Here is an 18,667-nt window from a genome sequence, read left to right as displayed (position 1 = left end):
TTGAATAAAAGGTTGGTTTAACTTTCAAGTTTAGCATATATGTGTGGTATTTGGTAATTCTTAAAGCTTCTGCTCTTATTTCTACCATTCTATTGCTATGACACATAAAGGTATACATTTTTTTTCCCATTTGCTGACACTGTGCATTTCAAAGTTATACTGTTGAAGCATGTTTGGAGGCCACTTCTTTTGGAGTTTTAGCAAAATTTTGGAAAGTGATTTGAAGCCAAGGAAGGCCCGATGTGACGCAGAGCCGAGGCTGGTCAGCAGGCTGTCCGCCTCAAGCCCTTCCCCACAGAGGTGGGCAGCACCACCTCACGTTCTCCTTTTCCTGCCGCGTTCTCTCCAGAGAACCGATGTGGGAGAGATGTGGGAATTCCCATGCACTCAAAGCGCTGGGAGGCTTTCTCCCACAGGGCACCTGTTTCCCTGCAGAATTACAGCAGCGTTTGGGATGCTCCCAGCAGAGCCGAGCTGTGTTTGCCCCCTGCTGCATCCCGCCTTTTGAGAGAAGAAGCCCCATAGGGAAAACACGACCGCAGAGCCTGGCACCTGTTTTCCTTGGAGTAGCTCCAGGTGGGAACGGGGAAGGTTTCCGGGAGCCCCAGCGCCGCCAGGGGGCGCCCCGCGGCCGGCCGGGTCGGGCCGGGCCCCGCTGGAGGAGGGGCCGTGTCGTGTCCTGCCGGGCCGGGCCGGGCCGTGTCGTGCCGAGCCGGGCCGGGCCGGGCCGGGGGCGCTGCCGTCGCCGTCGCCCGCGGCCATGAGCAGCGCGCCGGGCCCAGCGGAGCCGTCGCCCGCGGCGTCGCCGCTGCCCAGGGTGCTCTCGGCGCTGTTCTACGGGACCTGCTCCTTCCTCATCGTGCTCGTCAACAAGGCGCTGCTGAGCGCCTACAGGTGAGCCCGGGCTCCCCGGGACCGCGGCTCGAGCGGTGCCCAAACAGCCTGCTGCAGGTGGCAAAGCCTCCGTGCTTAACCCTGCCTAAGTGTAAGCAGCAGCTGGAGCGCAGGTTAGGCAGAACGTGGCTGCCAGCAGAGCAGCTTGCAGCTCCCATGTTTCCTGGTGCCTCTGTTTCCTGGAGGTGTTTTCCCGCTGGCCTCTCCTAACCCCTGTGTTATCTGTGTTATGGCTCCAGCTCTCTGGTGTCCTTCAGCCGCCGAGTGCAGCGTTTCTCGCTTTCCCTAGCGCAGTGCCCGCTTGTCGGTGCCTCCGCTCGCCAAGCTGCGTCTTGGAGGTGCTGGGCAGCCCTGCGACGCGTGGCCGCAGCCCCGGGGATGTTGTGGCCTTGGAAAACGTTTTCCCTTGGCTGTAGAAAACTCCCAGCTGTCCAGAAGGTGGGATCTTCTTAAGGAGTTCTTTTCCTACAGGCGTGGAAGGAGAATAAAGTAGCTGTTTGACTTCAGGTTCCCAGCGTGTGAGTTCGTGTGTGACCGTCCAAGAGGACGCGGTTCAGCAGGATGCTCCCTGGTTCCTGGAGGGCGGCAGCAGTTGCCTTTAGGGAGCCCCTCGGCACCTAAAGCTTTTGGTCGGAGAGGCTCTGCACTCTGCTGGTTGCCCATACTGAGCTACCTCCTTGCTTGTATCTCAGTACAGACACAGATAATCAGCACCTACTGCCACAGCTTTATTCGTGTTTTAACTTGAGCGGGATCTAGGAGGCAGATGAGCCATCCTGGGAGTCTTCCTGCACCCTGCTTAATCTTCTGCTTCCTTGTCATTCAAGTGTCCTGCTCACAGCTCAAGCTCCTTGGAAGGGTATGGCCTTTCCAGGAACCAGTAAGCGTTTGTACAGCATCTACACAGGAGCTTACTTTCTATGAAAACATGCTGTTAAGCTTGCTTGGCTGCCACGATAGGCTTCCAAGGGAAGACAAGTGACAAGAGATGTAATTGACTGCGCAGCTTTAGGATATTTTGTGTATGTGAGGCCTCCCAAAAAAACACACATTTTGTTGTTATAAAACTTATAAATATATGAGAAACAACTGACTCTTTAAAATTGGTCAGCAGTGTGTATGCTGTATTATTTTGATATGGCTTGCATCCTGCTGCAACTAGGACTCCAGTAGGTGTTGCAGTTCCTCAGCTTTTTTGAAATTCCAGCCAGTCATCCACGTGTCCCGTTGGGCATGTTGGTGCTAATTTTGAACTTTTTGTTTTGTTTTCCTCTGATTTAAATGTCTGTTTATGTTTTTCAGCTTTCCATCACCAATATTTCTTGGAATTGGACAGGTATGTTCTCAAGCAAGGCATACTAATCTTACTGATTATGTTGTAAATTATCACTTAGCACAGAGGTATATTTTAGATAGATAAATCCCTGTGTATATTTCATGGCTGCTCTTATAAATTAATCACACTGTAAGGAAGAGTGATTTGCTCTAGTGAGATGGAGGAAACTTCGAGTTAAAACTGTTTTCTAGGAGAAGCCATGTAAAGGACTGGAAATGCTACTGTTCTTTGCTTGTAAAAATCAGTAATTGAGAAATTGGGCCTTCAAAATGTTGAGCATCCCTGAGAGTGCACAAATCCTGGACAATCCTTGAGCATGTATGAAATACCTGAAGAGGCAGTGCATCAGTATGTAGACAAACTGCCTATGTATTTCCTCATAAATCTCTTTCTCCATTCCACGGCAGTTTCCTGTCAGGACTGCAGTGTGATTTTGGTCCTTTCTTGCCTGTTTGTCTGCTATGTGGTGTTGAAGGGAATAAAGTGCCCTGTCTTGGCTGTGGAAGGTGGAGAGGAAGAGGGTTTGGTGTATCAGGGTGTACTCTGGGATGATTCAGGGAACCACACATCCTTGTGAGCTTATATGGGTATCCTTGTGAGCTCATGCTTCCCAGAAGGCAGAGTGGAAAATATGGAAATACTTCATACCGAGGATGATGATACCTCCTTGTTGCCTTGCAGAGTCTAAGGCTCCATGGCCTTTCCATGCTTTTTCACTGACCCATCTCTTAAACAAGCATATGAGATGATTTAATCACTACATATAGTTTCGAGAGCACTGTTTTACCCCCCTCCCTGAAGATTAGAATTATTGTATTTTTATACAGGGAAAACATAACGTTTTTGTTCCTCTCATCATGACCCACATTAGGTTCTGGTAGTGTGTATTTGCTCAGATACTCTTCTTCATTCTTCATTATGTATTTATTTATTTATCTTCCCACTTGCCAACATGCCTGACCCCCTCTCACATTACCAAAAAAGTCACGAGGGTGATTCAAGAGCCCTAGCATAACACTCTGCATAAAAATAGCAAGATTGTTCTGCGGTTGGTTCCTATTTCATTTTCTCAGCTGCTTAATAAGCCCTGTGTTGTTTCACAAGGTGCCACTTACTTTCTCAAGCCAGTAAGAAACACCATAGTTATTTTGCATTTTTAAAGAACAGTCAAAATTGGCAAGACAAAGAAAGAGATTATCCATGTTTATTCGTTGCACACCATGTCATTCTTTGGAATGTGTAATGTCTAGTGTTTGTCAGATATGCATATAATGGTTTTGTCTTTAAAGCAGTTCTCTCTGGTATCATGTATACGTTAGGAATTTGCTTTTACATAAGTTTTTGTTTGTTTTAGATGGCAGCCACCATACTTATCTTATATGTGTCAAAATTAAACAAGATTATTCACTTTCCTGATTTTGACAAAAGTATACCTGTGAAGGTAAGGATTACTTAGGTCTTCATGTTGATAAGAATGTTAGCTCTTCTGACAGTGTTCTTTCTGCAGGCCTTCACTTTTTTTTTCTAATGATAACAGAATTTAAAACAAAATACTGTATTTTTGAGCTTCTTTATCAAATGTGGTTGTCTGTATCTTTGTTTTATTTCCCTAGTGGATTAAATTATTTTCCTCTCGCTGTAATATTCTTGCTGTCTGTCTGTCTGTAGAGAAATCTAATGTCACTTAGTTAGGTAGTTCATGGAAAAAGATGCATTGGAGGCTGTACCTTCACATAGCAGGATGAATCTTCTTGGATGGCTGAAGTGTTTTTCAGCATTTTTACAGCTTCCTGCGGGCCTCATGAGGGCTGTGTTTAGGAGAGAATTTTGATCACAGTTACAGGATGGAAAGTGGTGCTGCTCAGAAGTGTGAATAGCCTTGGTGGAAAAAAAGCAATAGAAAAATAATAAATCACTGACTAAAATCCCAAGCAGTTCTTGCCTCAAAGGTGGACTAAAATAATGACTCCATAGAGTGGACTAAAATAATGCCTGCTGCAAACGTCGCAGGTAGGGGCTACCTGCATTTTATAGTCGGAAACATGTATAGTGTGTGGACACTGCTGTATGCAAGAACATCCAGACCAACGTCAGTATTTCAGTATGTTAGATGTATTTCATTTCGTAGAGGAAGAAACAGCCCTTGCTACCAAGCACGTGTGCTCTTAACCGGTCAGACTGAGGGTGCAGGGGGCAGTGTTTGGATGTCTCAGCTGGAGACCAGCCTGATGGGGCTGCAGCCCTGAGGCCACCACAGCGCTGAGGCCACCACAGCCCTGAGGCCACCAGCGTCGAGGCCACCACAGTGCTGAGGCCACCACAGCGCCGAGGCCGCACATGGCGGCGCTGAGGCCACCGCAGCGCCAAGGCCGCACATGGCGGCGCTGAGGCCACCGCAGCCCTGAGGCCGCACGTGGCGGCGCTGAGGCCACTGCAGCGCCAAGGCCACGCGTGGCGGCGCCCGCAGTCCCACGCGCTGGCGCCGGGCGCGGGTCCGCGCTGGTGCCCGGCTGCAGCCTCAGTGCTGCCCGCCGGGGCACCGAGGGGCCTAGATCCCGGCTTTGCTGCTGTTCTGTGTTTTCACCACAGAATCGGTTGGTTTTGGTCTTGGTGTGAGTCTCAAAGTCACAGCCCAGGTGCCTGATTTGGTGATCACTCTGTACTTCCAAGGCACGCTCAAGTTCCTGTGGTGACAGCTTTTAGTCATCTTGCAGCGATATCTAGCTGTCAAATATAAACATGGGCATTTCAGATTTTTTTTTTTTCTTAGTATGAATGAGGAAGTTGTCTCAGTTGGTAGTTTTGAATTCCACATAAAATCCAGCCTGAGCCCACACATCCTCCCTCATCCTGTTACACTTTCTACTGGAGGCTTCACCCAAACTGGAATACAAAGGCATTAAAAATGTGGTTCTTGATTTTTTCCCTTTTATTTTTTTTTTAATCTCTCCTTTGAAAGCCGTTACAGGTTATGCTGCATTCAGCAGTTGTCTGTGTGGTGGTCACAATGAGTCAGCTGCATTGCTCTTTGATTTCTTTTCTCTGTAAAGCAGAACAGCCCTTCCCTGTAATGAGTAACTCCAGCGTCCTGCCTTCACTGGCATCAAGGTTCTCCCTTTAGACTCCCAGATCAATCTGCGGCCTCAGGGATTTCCGGCGGAGTTTTGAGGTGGCAAAGTGCTTGTTTTAGTGAGAAACCTTTGGAGTTCTCCATCTTTACATAGATGTTTCCTTAATTTCTGAGGTTGTGCTAGAGGAAGGAAGGTAATTGTAACTTTGCCTTTACAGCAGACAATTATTAGTGGGAAGAGAAGGTACTGTCTGCTCTCTTTTCATCCTATACATGAGTACTGCTTTTATCTGCAGAAGAGGTAGCGTTTTACCATGCCGTGGTAAGCCCGTGCTTTCTGGGCTGTGTGTTTGCTGCCATTCCTTCCCTGCCCCTCCTTGCTGTGACTGGATGGTGCAGTTTTCCCGGGAGGGTGAGAGGGAAGCTTGTCTGTTGGTTTCAAACTTGTGCCGCTTTCCTCTAGCGGGCAGACATGGACTTGGGACTACTGCTGACAGCCCAGCAGATCCTGGCTTTCCTCGGCTTTCCTTAAGGCTGTGAAATTCTGTTACTGTTCTGTGTTGGGGGTAACATACTCCAGTGAAAATATTGTTATGCTGGAGGCCAGGAATGCTAAGGTTTTATACAGTTCTAAATGCTCATCTGTCCTGTTGACTAATTCAGGTAGCCTGATTCACTAGGTATGCTGAAAATGATGTGGAGTACCCGGGGAGATGTAGCATGCTTGCTACACTTTGCTTGCAGCTTATTCATGCTCTTCTCTTTCTGTTCTCTTGCTTGTTTTGTCACTGTTATTAATACTTCTCTTAATAGTAAATCCAAATATTAGGAAGGTTATAGTAATTAAAATGAAATGTAGTATTGTAATATAATGTAATATAATCCAAATAGACTCTAAGTCTCATTAGAGGTAAATCACTGTTGTTCCACAGAAATTAGTAAAGGTGGGGTCGTAAATGGCTGAATAACAGGGAGTGAAGCTCATTTTGCACCATACTTGTTTTTGTTTGCTCGTTTGCTTGTTTTTTTCTTTTTCTTTTAAGATCTCCCCCTCTTCTTGTCGCTAAAAATACTTATAATATTAGATGTATCAAATTCTATCAAATTTTTCAAAGGTGCTTCAAAATATAGATTTAATCTAGGATGTCCTCTTAATTTTATCACAGTTGTTTCCTCTGCCTCTGATTTATGTTGGGAACCACATAAGTGGATTATCAAGTACCGGCAGACTCAGGTACAGTAAATAGAATTTATAAGTAGAGTCTTTGGCTTTCACCCCTTTTTTATGGGAGGGAAAGTACAAAATAAGCACTATAAGGAAGCATTGCATAAGGACTTATACGCTTTCATTTCAATGGGTGATGTCTGCCTACGCCCCGATACTGCTGCAAAACCCTAACCTAGACATTTTACCTGTTTGCAAGTTACCTGCCTCTTGAGGAGGCTGAGCATGGCCTGTACCAGGAGAAGATCAAAGCTGTACCACCATGGAAGTGCTTTCCACCTTTTCAGACATCTTATCCCCGGCTTTTTGGGGTTGACCTAACCAGAGGGATGAAAGCTGTGAGAAAGGATTTTTTTTTAAAGGAAGAAGAGCGTGTTAAAGGTTAATGCTGTGATATTGGCCCGTGTTGTTGTGGACGGTCTGAGCGATGCAGTGAGGGGGTAGCAGCCCTTACGAGGGCAGAAAGGCAGGTGGGCTCCTCACCAACAGCTGCTCTCACACTGAGATGTGTGTGTTTGGTAGAGGACCTCCTTGCTTGATCAAGTGACCTTGGAAGAGGGATGCAGAAGCATGAGGCCTGCAGGAAGGCAGTCACAGAATCACAGAATGGTTAAGGTTGGAAGGAACCTGTAGAGATCATCTAGTCAAACCCCGCTGTTCCAGCCGAGACAATCCAAGTGTCGGTTTGTTGCACTTTAGCTAAGCTCATGTTATGAATTATATCATGTATTAATGCAATTGCTAGTAGCTATCCTATTACAAAAGATTATTTTTTTCTGGCTGGCCATACTGTCTGATTTCCAGAGTATCAGATGCGAGTGTTTCCTCAAATTGATTCAAAAGGTTTTCAACTGCATCACTTTGCTCAAATGTAGCCATTTATTTGATAGTTGCAGGTGGTCCAACCTTTGATGTATATTCTTTACTTTCTTCTTGTGGATTTATTTTACATTTTCTCAAGTACAACTTGTTTGCTAAGTTTATTTGCTTTGTGTCTAATTTCTAGCGTACTTTTACAGGGACAGGTTTATTGCTTGTCCTTCAGGTTTACAACCTTCGTTACCTTGCCCAGGCTTTCTGCAGAAGAAGTTATTTCACTGGGGCTGTGATAGGCAGAAAATAGACTTTGTGTTCCCTCTTTCTGATATAAAAGGGGTTCTAAGGTGATAGCTGATTGGGGTTGCTTTAAAAACTGGCAAATCTCATTCTTTTCAATGATTTGGTTATCTAATCTGCCTCTAGTGTCAGACTGACATTTTTATGTATGGTAAGAAGATGGGAATTTGTTTTGTTTACTTATTGCTAGACTAATCTTTTCATCCTATGCTTAGTAAAAGTAAATAAGAATTAGAACACACAAATGCTGTTAATCTGACTGTATACTTGGTGTCTTTTTTTTTTCCTTTTTCTTTTTTTTTTTTTTAACAGTTTGCCGATGTTTACAGTGCTCAGGAAGTTTACCATTCCACTTACATTACTACTGGAAATCATCATACTTGGGTGATCCTTTTTTATTGTTTTTTTTTTTTTTTCTCCTTATTTTTGGTTACTTTTATTTTAGACCATACCAAATTTCATACTTGTGGCATCTCATCAGGTTATTGGATGACTGACTTCTACTGTCAGCTAGAGAGGAGCAAAGAAAGGGGGTTTGTATTTTATGTTGCTTTTTCTTTGAAGGCACAGATGCAGGTGAATATAGTGAAGACAGGAAAAAAAATCTGCTTGCTCTCGTTTTTTGCAAATCAGTCTCTTGACTGCATGCGCAGGAATGAGGTAAGCAGAACGTAACCCAGGCAGGTGGTCTTTTTTGGGGGGATTGTCATTTGCTGTTTTAAATCTTGGAGATTCCTGTGCTGGAAACTCCTTGAAGTAGACAGGTCCTTATGTCCCAAACCAATGGCTGAAGTGTGGCAGCCTGCTTCTACACAGCAGCTTTCTGGGTTGAAGTCTTAGCACAGGCCAGTTTAATGGAGCAGAATGGTATCTGACAGTGTGCTTAACGAAAAAATCTTTAATTATAAATACAGCAGTTTTCTCCTTTATGAGAAATTAGAATTTTAAAGTATTGCATCTTGAATTAATTAGTTTCAGTTATAATATGGCTTGGAGGAACAGCTATATGTGCTGCTTTGTGTTACCACATAGTTCTAACCACATGGCTTGTGCTTGTCTGAAATTAGGTCACAAGGGGGAAAACAGCTTGCTGAAGCTGAAACCAAGCAAGATGAGAGCAGTGGTTGGAGAAAAGCTTTTTGAAAAGCCCCTGTTAGGTTGCCATCCCCCTTTGGGAATTGGGGTACTTGGAAATACTCCAGAAGCTCTGCCATACAGCACCCCAGGAATGGATGAGATGGCCAAACACCCAAGGGAAGCGTAGCACTTTTCCCGTGTTTCGTGGTCATCCATTAATTTGGTAGCTCCCCTGTGGGTACTAACGCGGGGCGGACGACTGTGGTGCTTTGCCAGCCCCTGTGCTCGGCGCTGAAGCGCCACCGGGAGAGGGGGACAGGGATCCCCGAGCCGGCAACGCCGCCTCCGAAGGGCTCCCAGGGCTGTGTCTGCACAGCCTGGATGGATGGAACTGAAACTCGCTGCCCTGTAATCGCTGCCTCTAATAACAGAAATGTGAACCATTTTCATCTGCAGGAAACGGTATCCGCTAAGTGTTATAGTCAGCGTATTTGCTATCATTCTCGGGGCCTTCATAGCAGCTGGGTAAGGCTTTTACTTGTTTATACTGAGTACGGTGACAGGAGGGTTTTTGTCCTTGCTAAGGCCCAGGGGGCTCTAAATTGAGTTCAGCCACTGTGGGTGAAGTTAATTTGGAAAAATCTGTCTACAAGCATCACTTAGTGATGCAGGTACACAGAAGGAAAAAATCAGATTCCAACTCGAAGCATCTTTCGGGTTTTTTTTTTTTCCTTTTTTTTTTTTTTTTTTTGTTTTAGTATTTTTTTTTTTTTTTTTTTGGCTTTGAGGTATACAAAGGTAAATAATTTCCATTTGATATGACTTGGAGAGAGCCACCTCCTATTAAATAAATTACTCTATAGCCATGAGGGAACTAGTCAAAACAGAAAAGATGACAATATGTCTGGTCTGACTGAAAAACAAGTAGTCAGATTTTTATTTCCTAGTATTTTTTTGTTGTTGTTGTTAAAAGAAATAGATAAATATATTCTGCAGTAATTGGACAGATTTTCAGGATTGGAATGTATGAAAGTTTTCTCCATCCTGTGAGAATTAAACATCTCTTTTCACCATGCTGAGTTCTGAGAGCTCTCTGCCTTTTCTTTTTTTCATGTAAGTGTGACAATGTGAAATATCTGGCTATAATAAAGGACTTGTTGGAGTTGTTGGCATTTATTTGTCCTCTTCTGTGCTACTGCTATAGGTAAACAAGGTAGTGCAATGTACTGTCTGCTGCTTGTCTATTTACAATATTATTTATTTTCAAGGTCTGACCTATCTTTTAATCTGGAGGGCTACACCTTTGTATTGCTAAATGATATCTTCACAGCAGCAAATGGAGTTTACACAAAGCAGAAAATTGATCCAAAGGTAATTGTGGGGTGAAATTAGAATTATGAAAGTATGGTGACAATGGTTACCTGTTTTATGAATGTAGTGATATAGCCTAACAAGTAGGTTTAATTTGCTCTCAGATTTCACTCGATCAATGCATCATTAACATGGAACAGTGAGGGGAAAATTATATACCTGTAAGCTTGATATATGCCTGAGAAATGCAATTGACCAGCAGTAACACTGTGAGCAAGTTTTATGTAAAATCAAGTCTAGGTGAGGAATCATGACCTCTCAAGTTTGAGTCAGCAAGTACCAATACCGTTATAACCATAACAACTGATAGCTAGCTTTAGCTGTCTAAAAGCAAATCTACAGCATACATGGTTATGCCAAAGAGATGGGTACCTTGGCCCATTATAATTTAAATAAACGTTGAACAGGCTGCTTTTCAAATACAATGCCAAAAAAGCTGAGCAAAATGTAGCAAAGAGCAGTCTTGGACTGAGATTTTGTCAGTCACTTTATAGAGTCAGTCTCTACAGTGAAATATATATATTTTAATAATCTCAGAAATCACACCGAATCCAGGCTCTGCATTTTGCTTTATGAGCAATGCTTAATGGCCCCATAGGCTTCTGTAAAACACAGGCCTTCCTTTTAGAGGAAAAGCTAAGCCCCAGGGATGTGCCAAGGAGCATGGCTGGATCTGGAGCAAGGGGAAGTCTCCTTTTGTGTTCCCCTTGTCCTCTTCTGCCTTGCGCCAGGCGAATTACCCAGCCCAGCAGGGTGTGGAGAGGCCTTGGAGCTGCTCGAAGTGTCCTGAGGCGCTGGTGGCTCTGGGGGCTCTCTCTGAGAGCCAGGCTTGGTTCAGCTTCCCTCTGCAGAGGACTGCCAGAGCCGCGCTTAGTTGGTTGGGCTGTATTTCCAAACACTCTTTCCTTTTTTACAGGAGCTGGGAAAGTATGGCGTCCTTTTCTATAACGCTTTTTTTATGGTGATTCCAACAGCTATTATTAGTTTTTCTACTGGAGATTTTCAACAGGTAAGGAGCAATATTCGATATTGACACTGCTATTTTTGTTTTGATTTTGTTTGTTTCTGCTTAGGAGGTGCCCCTTCAAATAAAAGAACCTTTAGTTATTACCTGTAAGGAAAAGCTGAGGCTGTGCCATGAGATTTGCCACATGCTCCAAGACGCGACCACAAAAACCAGGCAGACTGCAGTCCTCCTTTGTTCTGATAGACAAAAGGGGTTTCAGCTTAGTTCTAGCCTGGTTTAGACCAGGGCCTACATTTCATGTCCTCAAAGAACTACCACGTGACCCTGGTAGTCATAATCATAATATTCTATATATGCTACTGCAAGTAGCATTTTCTGTCTGACAAAGTATCAGACCAGATTTGTGTTATTTTGCTGGCCCCTTACAGACTGACTGCGTTTCCTTTTGCTTACTTCTAAAGTGACGTTAATGAATTATGTTCTTCCTTTGAAATACTTTATATTTGATGGTGAAAATCACTGCAGAACTGGTAGGTCTAATAAATCATTTCAGTGTCCTTTGCTGTGTGATATTTTTCCCTTAATTCACATGGTGCTTTGTTGTTTTGTTCTTAAGAGACTATTTTACCTGGAAAAAAAAGTCAGTCCCTGAAAAGAATGTGTTTTTTATTTATGGGAAATGGCTTTCTTTGACGTCAGTTCAGTGTGTCCTTGTGCCAGCTTAAGGACAAGGCAGCTGGTGCCCTGTTGGGACTCGGTATAGGCCAGTTTTTTATGGTTGTCAGATTTCAGCTGCTTTCCCACCAAACAGGATTTTTTTTTTCTCATTTTGGGAACTCTGGACAAGGAAGTTTGCTTTGTGGCTGGGTTTATTCCGTGGGAAAAAATATTGCTTTCTACTCACTCATTGATTTGACACAAACAATTTAATGCTCAATTACTTGAAAAGAAAGAATAAATATCAAATAAATGCGTAGTGCCTGTTGTGTATGCACATATTGGCTGGTTCGTTCAGTTTTAAGTACTCCCATTACATGAAATGGATGACTGGTGTCAATGTGACGTATATCGATTAAGTCACATTTAAAAAAAAAGAAAAAGAAGAAATAGAAAAATGCTGATAAATAGTAAACAAACAGTATAAGATGACATCAATAGTTATAAATGTAAATTTTCAACCATAGGTGTTAGCATGCTTCTAGCCTAGGAGAGGCTTTTTTTTTTGCATAAAATCCATCAGAGACAATGCACAGCATATCCCAGTCAAAACTACTGGTGTCCTGTCTGTGATGGGAAGATTGTGCCTGCTCCTTCAGTGGGAGCTGTGGAGCAGCAGGTGCCGCGTTTCGTGAAGGCTGCGGTCACGAGCAACCTTGTTATTCCCTTCTCCTTTGGCACCTGGCTGTGGAAGTGGGCAGGAAACGTGAGGTAATGGAAGAGAAAAGAAGCCTGGAATATACTGTCTCTCTTTAGCCCCCTGCAGTTTGTCAGGGCGCTTCCAGCCACGTGAGCAGGCCAGGGCTGCACAGAGCAGCTCAGGTCTCATGGCTCGGGTGCTGAGGCTGGGATAGTTAAGCGTGGACCAACAGCCTTAGCATTTACCTGGTTACTGAGCTTTGTATTGATACAGGTGACCTAACCAAAGCAGATTAATTCAAATATCTTTTATTTGCTTTTTGCACTTTTCAAGTCCTAACTAATTGTAATATAATATTAATTATAGTATTAATAGATCTCCATCAGTAAATAAAACCTCAGATCCTGTTAAAAATATATACTTTGGTTCATTGCTTGTAGTGATTATGCCTGAAAATTTAAAAATGTGTCTAGATATCATGGTTGCTGTTTTCTGGTTGTTTCTAAAGTTAGATGCATCAATTTTTTTTTTAGTAGTAGTATTGGACTCTAGCCTGTTTTGTTATTTTGCAGGGTTTCAGTCAATTATACCGCATGTAATCCCCTTTATTGCTTTTGAACAGGCAACACATTTCCAGCAGTGGACAAATTTTTTGTTCATCTTCCAATTTCTTCTTTCCTGTTTTTTGGGGTAAGACATGGAATGATCGAGTAAGAAGTCTTGATAATTGTATTTTAAATCTCAAGTGTAAGATATACTGGAAAGTTCTGTGGGAACTGAAATGTATTTCTCTCCTATGATACTGTCTTATCTTTTAATCCTTTCTAGTAATGTCAGGAATTAACTATGCAGTTGCACTACAGTTCCAGTGTGTGTTGTCATCACAAGTACGGTAGTCAACAACCTGATATTTAGCTTTACACCTTCTGTGCTGAATACGCCTGTCTGCCTGTCTGATTCCTTGTCAGACTCCCTTTGCAGTTTAAAGACTGTAAGTTTGTTAGTGTAGGAATTGTTTCAATGTATCTGATATTTAAAGTCCTTGTTAAAGTATGAGGGACATAAGTAATGAAAAAAAAAAAATTGTTCCTGTTGGCACTGCAGTACCAAAAGAAAAATACAAAAGTGAGTTGGTTCCTATTCTGTTCCCTTTCACACATCATCAACCAACACTTCAAATATGAATATTTATATTGCTAGTACTGATTAAAAAAAATAGAGAACAGTGATAACTCTCTGCTAGAGCTCCAGTAATATATAGAAAGACTTGGTTTTTGTGCTATATTTTGAATAGCCTGTATATTGACTTGAAATGCAGGCCCACAATATCTTTTCTAGGGTTCGGAAAGGTAGGGTTGAAGATATTAATAAAATATGATCCTGAAAAAAATGTTAATTACTTCAGAGTTTTGCTAACCTTGTTATTTCCTATAGAATGAACTTCAAAAATTTGTTGCTTTACTTTAGGTTTCTCCTGATGTATTCTACTGTCCTATGCAGCCATTACAATTCTGCACTTACAACAACAGTGGTTGGTGCCATCAAGGTAAATTCAGTGTTCTCTCTTTCTGCACTGTTAATTGACAGGAAAAGGCATTGCTTCAGCAAACATCCTGATTATGTTTAGAGCTGAAAACTCAAAAATAGAGTTGATCCTCTGACACTGCCCTGATAAAGCTGCATTTTGCTTTATGGAGATTTACTCTACAAAAGGACTTTTTCTTCTCACTGAAAATCAGGTGCACTCTGTAAATAAATATGATTTGTTTGTTTGTTTGTGTTTTTCCTTTCCCTACAAGAAACTCTTGAGCAAGTTTAGTTAAGACTTGTACCTTAAAATACATTTATCTTTAATGTAGTGTGATCTGTTGTTGTTGTCTAGCAAGTTACTGTCTGCTGAGTCAACCTAAGCAATCTGCGTATTGGTGCAGATTAGCTGTCTTTCACTAGGGTCTAAACTTGTTTTTATTGGTGCTAATCAGGAGGGTATTAATCAGTTACAAAATAATGGCTAACCTGTAGGAGATAACGAATAACTTGCTTCTCCCTCTGTGTGGGAACTTCCATGGTAACCTAATGGATTATTTTACTTTAGTTTATATGAACTCTGGTAAATTTGGTGAAAATTAAAACAAGCTCCTATTCAAAATAGAAACTGTTGCCTTCACAGTCCGTTTTCTGTAATCCAGTGTGCAATAGGAGCAGTGTAACTTACTTTTTGCTGAAGAGACCAGAGCTTCCAAGCTGAGAGAATCACTGACTGCACAAGCACATTTTTGTAGGCCAGTGTGGGGAGAAGCACGGAGTTGTAAGCTAGAAGCATTTTACTGAAACATCCATCTTTTGCTGCTGGGGATGCTGACAGTTGTGTCACCCAAACTAGATTAAATGTAGGATTAAATGTCCTCAGGGTGCTCACTTGCAGAGACAAGAGGAAAATATGACAAATCCTGCAAAAGTAAGATAGCAGTTCTCTTTTCACAATTGTCTTTTAGCAGGCTAGCAAGACTGATGTAGTAACCTTTCTTCTGTAACCTTGAAGGTGTTCTTTTAGATTTTGTATGTCTGCATTGAACCATTAGAAGAGAGCAATGCTATTAATATATTTTCTTAACAATAATTACTTTTTGAGAAATTCTGGATTGCTTTGAAGTTGAAAAGCACTTCATGACTCACTAGTCCCCAAAGAAATTATGTCATTGACCATGCTAGCTACTAAAACATATGAAGTCAACAAAGTGTTGGTAAAATGAGCACACAGTTCCACAGCTTTCAGTCTGTCTATAGGGGGCAATTTTCATTTTTTGAAATTTGATGGCAGGGAGATTTTTTTTAAATAAAAAAAACTGACTGAAAACTGCCAGCACTGATGTTGAGCCAAGTGCTTTCACTGCCCTTTTAGGCATCAAAACATGGAGGTAACCCTTTTAAAGCGATAATAAAGAGCTTTTGTTGTAACTTTACAACATACTCTTTTATGCTTGGAGAAACCAAAGCATGCTCTCAGGAAATGGGTTTTGAAATGAGTTTTCCAATTGTCTTGAAAAGAAATGCATTTTCAGAAGGTGGCCTTAGTTCCGTTTTTGTCTAAAGTCAGATAGTTAATTTTCTTCTTTGGTTCTTGTATTACTTGTGTGTAGAAAACATGCTGATTTTATTTTGCTGTTGTGTTACCCATAAAGTTGACATGCCATGAAACTGATTCAAACACTAACTTTAGGGAGATCAGCAAATGAGTATAGCTATTGGCTTAGAAAAATGAATTAATTGGTATCGTATATATTCTTGGAGATGAAAACTGACTTTAACTGCCTGATTTTTGCTCTCTCTGCAGAATATATCCATTGCTTACATTGGAATGTTGGTTGGTGGAGATTACATATTCTCTGTGTTGAACTTTATAGGGCTTAATATTTGGTGAGTGGAACTTGAACTTGGTCTTTATTTGTTAAAGCTGAAGATTTCTGTTATCTTTTGTTTAATTTGACCCATTTGACTGTTGCAATTTTGAAACTCTTGGCCTGCGGAAGCACTAGGTACTGCCTCAGGATGTAAAATTCATTACAATTAGTTACACTTTTTTGTCTGTTTACATGTATTGAGTGTTATCACAGTTAGGATCTTAACTGTGAAATTGTGCCTGTGGATTTAGTATTAGAGGTTGTGAGCTCATCCTTCTCTCTCTCTTTTTTTTTTTTTTTCTTTTTTTTTTTTTTTTCTGTTAGCAGTATGTCTGTTTAACTTTGAGCTCAAAGGCTTCCAAGGAAAAGCCAAATTGTGTGGGAAGTGACTCAATGATTTATGCTCTACCATATGAGCTATTATTTCTGAGCTGTTATTATTTAGTGTTTGAATGAACTGTTAACTCTGCTCATATGTATCCATTGGAGCAACTGATTATTGATCGCTGTGTACTCGGGGCTAGTTTCTCAGATTGCTGACATGTACACAGCTCTACAATGCTCTAATTTAAGCTGGATGGCATTCTTTGATCCTGTGGAAGGAAAGTTAAGTACTCATAAAATCTGATGCCTGTGTTAATTCTCTTTTCTCTAGTATGGCAGGAGGACTGAGATACTCATTTTTAACGTTACGAGGAAACAGCAAGCCTAAGCAACCTGGAGATGAAGAGAGTGCACATCCTGAGTCAAAGAGTTAGCAGAAATGCCTGCCTTGAAGAAGATACAAGTTTGTTTAATGCTGCTGAGAACTTAAGTGTGTGCTGGAACGTATTTGAAGCAAGTAAAAAAAAAAAAAGTCTACCTCATTTGCCATAGATCTGAACACATCTCATCAGTTCAGAAATATTCTTGCACACTGTGTTTTTTAAAAAAGAAACCTTTGGAGAAGTTTATTTTTAGCTATTTTTACACCCCAAGCTAATTTACAGGAAGCAGTACCACGAGCAATTCTTAGATGTGAATTTCTTTCTTCTGCTAGACTTTGGAGCTATTTATACTCAACAAAACAGTCTTTTTCAGTTCCTATCAGTAGCCTCTGAGGCAGAACTCTGTAAAGATCATGAGGCTTGTTTCGTCATTGCCTTATATCATATGTGGTCTTTTTGATCAGTGAAGAGATGAAAGTGACTAGTGACTCAGAATGATTTCACATAGACATTTGCCTATGTGTGAGTGACAGGAGAATGCATATGTGCAAGAGGAGCTGTATCTGAGATTGTTCCTGGTGCGTGTTTCGACTGAAGAGCACTGTATATGGCCTTAGGTGTTTTGTGTGCATTCAATAGTCATTCTCTCAGTCCTTTCCTTAACCTCAGTAATCTGAGGTTAAAACTACCCCATGATCTTCTGCCGCAGTTATCACTTTCTTACAAGTGGATCCTTATAATTTTATTGTGGAACCAAAGGAAGAAAGAAAATTGAGAAGGGCATTCTGGTTCATTTTTGCCTTTTTCCTTTTTTTTTTTTTCTATATGAGCCATATGGGCAGTTGGGAGAGACAACAAAGGTGAATTTATTTCTATTCGGGTACATTCACCTTTTGATATCAGTCCCTTCCTTTGACCTTTTTTATAATAATTTTTTTAACACTGCACAGAAGGGATACCATGATGTACAGACTGCAGGTGGGGAATTGACTGTTGTGTGGAGGACTGACTGTTGTGTTTGGCTGTGAGGAAAAAGAGCCAGTGTCCTGTTGTGTCTTATTTGTGCAGTGAAAGCTGATCTGGTACGGTTTTATGTGCTAAATTCAAAACAGGGAGCCATTACAAGACCAACAGGTTGCTGCAAAGGGCAAGGCTAATCTTGTGGTTATAAAAAAAATAAAAGGAATCTCGTGGGCCAGATTTTATGGGGGGACAATAGTGATGAGGCTTTATTTGTTTCACTGCAAATACAACGGATTGATACATACCTGCATCGCCGGGGATAAAGCATTAGTCTTTAAAAGCACCTTAGAAACACTGCATTGCTGGGGGAGGTAACTGATCTTGCTGAAGTTTTTTATTCCGGGTGGGTATGAACCATGTTGTTCTTTTTTTCTCTTTTCTTTTTTTTCTCTTTTTTTTTTTTTTTTAAGGAAATTAAAAGAACAAAGATTTTTAAAGACTTTAATATGGAACTGGGTGCATGTCATGACTTGTTCTGTCTGAGTTGGGTTAAAATACAGAAAAACCTTAAAAAATATTTTTCTTTAGGTAATGAATGAATGGCCACACTGGATTAACTAACTCGTGTGAGTGAATAACTCATACCAAAGGCTTTGATGGAATAACCAGTTTTCAGCAGATTTAAGTTCTTAGTTTCTTGGCCACCTGTGGCAATGATTTCACAGTACAGTTGGATATGCAAAAAATATCTCATATAGTAATGAGTTCCTTCTCTTATGTAGCACTCTTACAGCATTGCTTTCTTTAGTTGTTACTGAGAAAGGACAGAAGCTCCTGACCTACTTAGGTATTTCATGCCTTCCTCTATCCATCTCGTTTCTAAAACCTCTAAAACCTACATAGTTCATAAAACCCTGTAAAATGAAACCATTGTCTTTTCAAAAGTGCTAGGAGCTACCTTCTTTAAATGGGATTCTCCACAGCTTAACTATACTGGAATAATTTTATAGGCCTACATCTACTGAGGTGAACATCTTCATATTAAGAAGACCTGACGCAGAAGTCAGTATGTGCTTCAGTCTGTTCCCTCATAGAAACCAATAAGAACTCTGGAAAAATAGGTACAGTTGCATCATGATGCTCAAACACTGCATATGTCTCATGCTTTTAGAAACAGTTCCTC

General features: G+C 41.5%; 1 protein-coding gene across 1 annotated transcript; it reads left to right on the top strand.

Moving 5' to 3' along the window:
* Positions 1-760: 760 nt before the first annotated feature.
* On the top strand, positions 761-17,186 carry SLC35D2 (solute carrier family 35 member D2). The gene is made up of 12 exons (XM_026053242.1): positions 761-894; positions 2,197-2,230; positions 3,585-3,671; positions 6,467-6,534; positions 7,954-8,025; positions 9,175-9,243; positions 9,987-10,089; positions 11,006-11,098; positions 13,036-13,103; positions 13,881-13,959; positions 15,748-15,830; positions 16,470-17,186. The coding sequence occupies exons 1-12, from the start codon at positions 761-763 to the stop codon at positions 16,570-16,572; spliced, it is 993 nt and encodes a 330-aa protein (XP_025909027.1). The 3' UTR covers positions 16,573-17,186.
* The last annotated feature ends 1,481 nt before the right edge of the window (positions 17,187-18,667 follow it).

This window comes from Nothoprocta perdicaria, unplaced genomic scaffold (assembly GCF_003342845.1).
Source record: "Nothoprocta perdicaria isolate Ctin4 unplaced genomic scaffold, notPer1 scaffold_114, whole genome shotgun sequence".
NCBI classification, from domain to species: Eukaryota; Metazoa; Chordata; class Aves; order Tinamiformes; family Tinamidae; genus Nothoprocta; species Nothoprocta perdicaria.
The sequence above is the reverse complement of the archived record's forward strand: the minus strand, read 5'-3'. Positions and strand labels throughout refer to the sequence as shown.